Here is a 7505-nt window from a genome sequence, read left to right as displayed (position 1 = left end):
GAGGAGGAGGAGGGGGGGGATGGAGGAGGAAGAAGAGGAGAAAAGGGGCAAAGTCTACAAAGGTAGTGACAACAGCAGCATACATTATAACGACAACTACACAAAGAGAACGACTCAACGATGACTGCAATAGCAACGTGAGACATAGAAGAGACATTGAAAACAAAACTGTCCTTGAAACGGAGAAGAAAAACTAAAGGAATTAGCCTATGAGTATTCGTCAGATAGTTTAAATCGTAAATGTACAATCAAATTAAAGCTTTAATGAGTTTTTCTTCAAAATGATTGGATAGATAGGCTACTTGAATAACCGATGCAACAGAACGGTCTTTACAGAAATCGATGTTACGTTTTTTAAAAACTATCAGCTATTCATTTATAATATTTACTAGTATTTCATTTCACATAGAATGGGAATGCTTTTGCATTTTGTAGTAATGTCATCAGAAAAAGAGATTGCTGCGTCACTTTCAAGACTGATTGAGGAACATTGAACGCCTGGAAGGCCTACATAGTACAAAGTCAGTTGTGCGGTGAATCTTGAATTAGAAATCGGAACGGAATCGCCCGTGGGAAAGCACCTGTCTTATTTCTGTCAACCAGATTATTGTGAAGATTGTGGTTGGATAGAGAATTTTCCTTTCCACCAATGAACGCTAAATATCGCATGCCATTCGATGCAGACTCGACCCACTTTGCGACTTGCGCTGCCTCCCCCCTTCACCACACAGGCCGATCGTGAATCGTGACCGTGTGTGTGTGTGTGTGTGTGCTGCGCAGAGAGTGAGAGAGAGAGAGAGAGAAGAGAGAGCAGTGTAGCACAAACCAACTGATTCTATCGACTGTCGACTGGAACTCACACCAGAAGCAGCCCCGGTGTATGGGGTATCGACTGAACAATGTGATCACGGATTACTTGGTTAAAATTTGTGTTTCATGAATTCTCATTCTGTAAGAAGTAAGTTGGAGATTCTACTATTGTTTGTTTTTTACTCCTGCTGTTGTGAAAATTGTCGAACAATGGAGTTTTGTGGAATCTTGTGTTCAGTGTTGCCCTCCCTGCCTGCGAAAAGAAGCTCACGTTCCTGAAAATAACGGGAAGTTGGAGGTGCCGCTTCGCAAGTGGTAGTTGCCGCGGTGGCATTAGGCTTGGCACCCACTTGATGGTTTCATGGTGACTCATCGTGGATGTGTGCAGCATGCCCCTTGGCTAATGTGTACAACTGTAGTAACATGTTGTCATTGTTGGCCCAGAGACCACTAAAAATCTAGATCTTCTATGAGAGTCTCCGGTTTGTTTTAGAATGGCCAATAATAGGCCTAGATCTAGGCCTAGATCTATATCTATATATCTAGATCTAGAGATCTAGACTAGATCTAGAATCTAGTTGTTTTTTTTTTTGTCGTTGTCACATTGTCATGATTGTGATTCTTGTTTGTTTGCCCGGACACTGTAGAGCCAACATGACATGACATCTCCCTCCAAGTCAAAGTCCAAAGCAGGCCTCTATCATTATAATAGGCCTACTCTGTTCGGTACAATCAGATATTTCAAAAACTATTAATTTGCAAGGGAAATGATTTTAATATTCTTGTTCAGCACATCAATATAAAATATAATGTTAGTAGTAAATGGACAACTGGTAGCGAAGTGTGGGACGGGAGGGAAAGTAAAAAAATACCGACCTTTTACATAGAGGCATAGGGCCTAATTATGAAGCTTAAATTTATAATGCACTAAGAAACATTTAAAAAGTAGGCCTGATTACTAATGATGTCGTAATTTTTAGTAGCTTAATACCAATGAGACTTCACCTTGCCTTACCCTCCAAAGTGATTAACAAACATTTATTTAATATTAATTTTTAAAATTACACTTTTAAAATTATAATATCCACTCTTTGCTTTCGGTGTTGAGGGTTCAGACTTTTATTTGACTGACATTTCCATCCTTTTCAAAATGGTCATGTATGTAAACTTGTCATGTTAACATACATGATAATATCATTGATTTTTTGTGTACAATGTAGTTATAATGTTTGTGTTTGTAAGTGTTTTACAGCGCTCGCAACTGCATAGAAGGTCATATATATGTGAGCAGGCGGGACACATTGAACATTTTCAGTTGGTAGGAAATTTTGAATTTTTGCCCGGGCGGCGGCCGAAGCCTACTTTTATCGATTTTAAACCACCAAGGGATCTTTAACGTGTGCAACTTGCACTCGGGTCCTCTGAGATTTTTCGCCCTTGTCCGAGAAGGCTAGGGTGTCAATCTTTCCTTCCAGAAGATCAGGGGTGTGGCTGAAAGACAGCAGTAAGAAGGAGCCAAGGAGTAGCAGTAGAAAGGCTGCAGAAAGAGTCAGGAGTCCAGAGGAGGGGGCAAAGGAGGTGAGAGGCTGAGGGCAGAAAGTGGAGACGAAAGGAGAAGACAGAACATTGTTAGAGAGAGCAGGAAAGGAGGTGAAAGGAGACAATTTTGGAAAAGAAAATTTTTCCGTCACTACCCAGATTCGAACCTGGGATCTTCGAATGAGAGGCCAACACCTTAACCTCTAGGCCACAAGATCCCCCGTGCGTAGAGTAAAGAGAATGAATATAAAAAGGGAAGTTGGGAAGAGAGAGTGAGAGAGAAAGAAAAAGAGAGAGAAAGAGAAGACTTGCTTTTTTCTAATTTTATAATCGAACAGACATTTGTAAGGCACCATCTCTCTATCTGACTTTCTTTCTCTGGACCCACAAGTTGTGTCAAAAAAGCTTGGACACCTTTTTTTTTAAAAGATAAAAATGTTGTTTTTTCATAATAATTACTAATATATGATGATAGTATAGTCTTGTGACTTGTGACTATGTGGTTAAAAGTAAGTGTTCTTATAATATGGTAACCTAGTGAGACAATAATTTTCATAGTTAGCTGAGTGCTGCATAAACTTTATAGTGTTGCTTTTTAGTTGCCTTACTTCCAAGGAGATACAGTAAGGCCCTTGCTTACCTCTCCCTATTTAGTGTTCAGAGATGTCCATTGAGTGTTCTCCAGCATGGCCTCACACAAAGCTCCATGGAGGGTGGTTGGCGGATGCTCTGGTGTGGTTTGCTCCTTCTTTCCAATCGAATTTCAGTCATCCTAAATTTTTACTTCTTTTTAGAAATAAAAAAGTCATGTTACTCTCCAGTAGCACCTTTAAAGTTGGGCCCCTATATGATGTATTTGTTGCAAATGGCATATTATAAAACAGTCATTGTTAAATGAAACCAAAAAGCTTCATGTTCTGAAGTAGGCTACAGGAAATTATATTTCAAACATTTACATCTAGGCTTCAACATAATTTTTTCATGATTCTTTTTGAAGGTATAATATGTTGAAATCACAATCAATTGTTTTCATTTGAAGTCTGAAAGGTCTGAAAGGATGGTTGATGTCTCTCCTGTTACTTACATACTCTTAGTATTCGGCCTCTTTTACCTTTTAGAGTGTCGAGGGCATTAATCAGATGTCATGTCTTTCTCTTGTTTGTTTTAATAATTTATTTGAAAAGAAAGGAGCCAAGGGATGAATGATTGGGCCACAGGTACGACAGGAAGGATGATGTATGGCCACATGAATAAACCACTGGTCAAAGATCCAATCAATGAGTTGAGGAGGGTAGATCAATCCATAATCTTCCAACTTAGAACTCAACATGTACCCCTCAACCAACATCTCAACCGAATTGGAGTAAAGCAGTCTGCTGCCTGCCCACTATGTGACTACCCCTCAGACAGTGGAACATCATCTGTTCTTCTGTAGAAAACTAACTGATTTAAGGGGATGTTTTCTTCCCAAGCTACCCCACACATCTAATTGCCTCTACTCCTCAAGACAACTATTAGAACAGACATGCAGCTATTACTGAATTGCATCATGGAGAAGAGTTAACGCTCAGATGCTACTGGATCACTAACAACAACAAAGGAGCCAAGGGATCAATTTGTCTTTGGATTTTGTACCAGTCCTGACTTTTATGGGTTTTTTGTACAGGGCATTGAAAAACAACTGTGTTTACCATGCAGACCTGACTTATTCTCATATCTCTTTTCGAGGAATTCTTTTTTTATAGCTTTATATAAAAGATGCTGTTCAAATCTTTCCTTAGATGTGTGTGTACAGTGAAATTTAATGAGCGGTTACATTATAGAGTTATAGATTAGTGCTTGTACAGTACAGCATTAACATTTTATGTTCCTATTTTTCATTTCAGAAACTGATTGCAGAGGCAAAGAAACAACAAGAAGCTGTTGACACCTTGTTGGATAGAGGTGAAAGATTTCTAGCTCACAGAGCCAACATTGTTTTGGAAGTGGACTTTGAGAATCTTGTGTTTTTGTGGAATTCCTATGCGGAGGAGTTAAGAAAGCTGTACGAGGCTTCCTTTCCCAATCGTCGCGTCAAACGTTCACTGATATCAGCGAACGCATGCACAGAAGCTGAAGAGTCATCTGGGCCTGAGGAACCAAAAAGGCGTTTGAAAAGAATTCCGTCAGCAACAGAGGAAGCAAACGGAGATTCAAGACAGAGAGGCTCAGTTTCGATTGGGAATAGCCACTTGAGTTCTGAAGAGTCCCCTCAAAGTCAAAAAGATTATTTCGAAATTGATCAGGGGACAAATTCCTTTGTGAAACAAAGCTCAGATTCCTTTGGCTCGGATTCACACGTTTCGGATATAAGTGAAAAGAATTCTCGTGGGCTTTGTCTTGCGGATCTCGAGACACCCGACCAGCATCTTACTGTTGATGACCTCACCTGTGACAAGGGGGATTCCGTTCTAGTGCACTCAGCAGAGCCTTTGGATAACGAGATAATCTCTTTAGAAGTGGTGAATGATCCCCTTTCTGAAACGGATTATAATGTCTCGCCTCTCGCATCATGTGATGGGACTTTCCCAGAACCCCCGGAAGGGGCGATGCTAACATCTCATCAGGCGTCAAATCCAGGATACGACATGGCTTCTCAGCACCCATCCTCCATGGAAGCTGTAGAGTGTGAGGAAGGAGTACGTCATCAGCATGGTGGAAACAACGGAGCGACTATGACAGCGAAGACCAACAACCTGACCCCTCTGGTGGTCATGCCAGCAATGGGAGGAGGTGATAGCGACGATAACCTTTCACCTTGCTCCATGCTGACCAAGGATTTGGTCGCTGCCACCTCTGAGGGAAGTTTGAGATCTGATACCGATGGCTTGGCCCCTTTCGACTCACCAAGCTTGAAGGTTTTCGATTCACCAGGTCTGGAGTTGCCTTCAGAAGCTAAGCGTCGCCGAATGCTTCTGGATACTTCGTCCAACACCAGCACCTTGAGCAGCAGGTCTGAGTCACCCCTCAATAGCCTCGACAGTAGTCGCTCGGCCACTCCGACCGGCACCCTCACTCGTGCCGACAGAAAAGGAGAATTGTGGAAAGCTATCAATTCGATTGATAATTTTCTCATGGATAAAGACATTATCGAGGCTTGCAAGGTAGGAAAATTCAGTTGTTGTGTGTGTTATGTAAATGTATTGTATGCTTGCATGCTTTTTGCATTGTATACTCTAAATGCTGGGTATTATGGATGTACGAAAAGTTGATGCAGCAAATGTGGCTCCAGTAAAGTAGAAAGAACATTGTATGGTTTTTGTATTTGAAGCTGTATCATTTAGAATTATTGAAAGTGAAATTTGATTGTAATGCGAAATACAAGTACTTTTTACCCAGGCGCAAAATTCTTTAGTTTTCTTCTTCTGGCAGCATATTTTAAAAATTTTAAATAGAGTTTGCAGGTAATTCTCTGAGTAGCCAGTAGTCTCCTGTTATAATCTATTGCTGGAGTTACTGCTGTGTGTGCTTCTGAATAGGTTTGAAATTTCAAGATCCTTAATCTTTAAACACAACAATAGGTTGCAAACTTACTTTATGGTCCAAACTAAGCAACTTTCTATTCTAGTTTTTGACTATTTTAGGCATGTGTATAGTTTTTTTTCTGGTCATTGTCTTCCTTTTACAGTCTACTGAAAAGGATTTGAGTAATGACGACGATGATTTGGCTGGCACTCCCAATGTGTCATTCACGGAATTCTTACAACAGTACAGAGAACTCACGGATTGGTTAAATCAAGTCCACAAAGTGACACAGAGAGAAGTGACTAGTCTATCGGAGAAGTACTTAAATCAGGTATGTGTATACTCACACTGTTCCAGTCCTTGCGTTCCCTTTGTGTCAATATTACAATTGTTGTGTTGTTATTGTGATCACAGACAGAGTGTGTTTCATTGATTTCTTTTCTGGTTCTGTTGGAGTAGTAGGTGGTTTGAGGCTGACTGACTTCTTATTCTTTCCCTCTGTTGTCTCTTTGTCCATCATGTCTGTCTTGCTTTTTCTCTCCACTTATTGACTGCTACTGAGTGGTTGTAACTTTTTTCATTACCCAAAAAGCAATAAATCAAAATTGTTGAAAAGTGCCAGCTCCGATTATCTGTGACATGGACAATGGAGAAGCACTGCTCTGTGGTGCAGATATCTCTAACAAATGGTTGGTAGGCACTTTGATTCTGTCTCTTTTTTTCCCCCACATCTTTTACTGTATTTCTGATCTATTGGCAAACAAAATGTAACTTACTCTATTCTAAACTATGTTGACCTGATGTTTTCATCCTCATATACAGGCTTTTAATTATTTGAGATATTACAAGTGAGTGAGTGGAGGATACCACTTAATTGTCAGGTCATACTTCTTTCGTCTCTCTTTATCATTTTTCATGTTTGTCTGGGTCTTTTTCTCGCTCTTTATCTTTGTCTGTCTGTTGCTCTGTCAACCTACCTGTCTTTCTATCTCTCTGTCATTTTCCTTGGCTGCCTGTCTTTTTCCGTCAAGCCAAATTACAGTTGAGTTTGTGAAAGGGTCTATGTTTTTCTTTTTCAGAAGACAAAAAGCTTTTAAAAAAAAAGAAAATATTATCTTGGCCTTAAATATGGCCTCAGACACAAGATATAATGTAGTTTACATTATATCCAGTTTTAAAGTTTTTTTTATTCGCGAATTTATCTCAGAACCTAAAATAGAATGCAAAAAATCACTCTTGTTGAAGTTGAAGTGTAAATTGACTTTGCTCTCATCTAGTTTGTTCCCCCGTACTTGACCTGCAGCAGATTGTCAGTGGGTGGTTGGTGGGTTCTCTGGTGTGGTGTGCTCCTTCTTTCCTATCAAACATCTGTTGTCTTTATCTCCCCTCCTTCTTTTTTGTGTTTGTTACTCCCTTGTAACAGCTCTAATCTTCGGCACTTAAATAACTTTATTCAAGTTATTGTGTTGCAAGTGCTGTAAAATTCTTACGAAAAAAAAAGCAGATTGTGACTAGGGTACTAGGGTGAAAGTTAATTTGAGGGCCTACTTATCTCCGGTTTTGTCTGTTCATCATTTCGTTTTTATTTCATCTCAGAATTACGCCTTCACTGTGTACTGTAGGTGTTCTTAAAGTATTTTATTTGCGATGTT

General features: G+C 39.9%; 1 protein-coding gene across 1 annotated transcript in view; it reads left to right on the top strand.

Moving 5' to 3' along the window:
- LOC101863781 overlaps positions 1-6184 on the top strand; it is a gene marked incomplete at its 3' end in the record, with an annotated part of 56159 nt that extends 49975 nt beyond the window's left edge. The window contains 2 exon segments of the mRNA XM_035972957.1: positions 4236-5492; positions 6017-6184. Coding sequence (XP_035828850.1) covers positions 4236-5492; positions 6017-6184 — 1425 coding nt within the window.
- Positions 6185-7505: the final 1321 nt, after the last annotated feature.

The sequence above is a fragment of the Aplysia californica genome, unplaced genomic scaffold (assembly GCF_000002075.1).
Source record: "Aplysia californica isolate F4 #8 unplaced genomic scaffold, AplCal3.0 scaffold00925, whole genome shotgun sequence".
NCBI classification, from domain to species: Eukaryota; Metazoa; Mollusca; class Gastropoda; order Aplysiida; family Aplysiidae; genus Aplysia; species Aplysia californica.
This window is presented reverse-complemented; position numbering and strand designations above follow the sequence as displayed.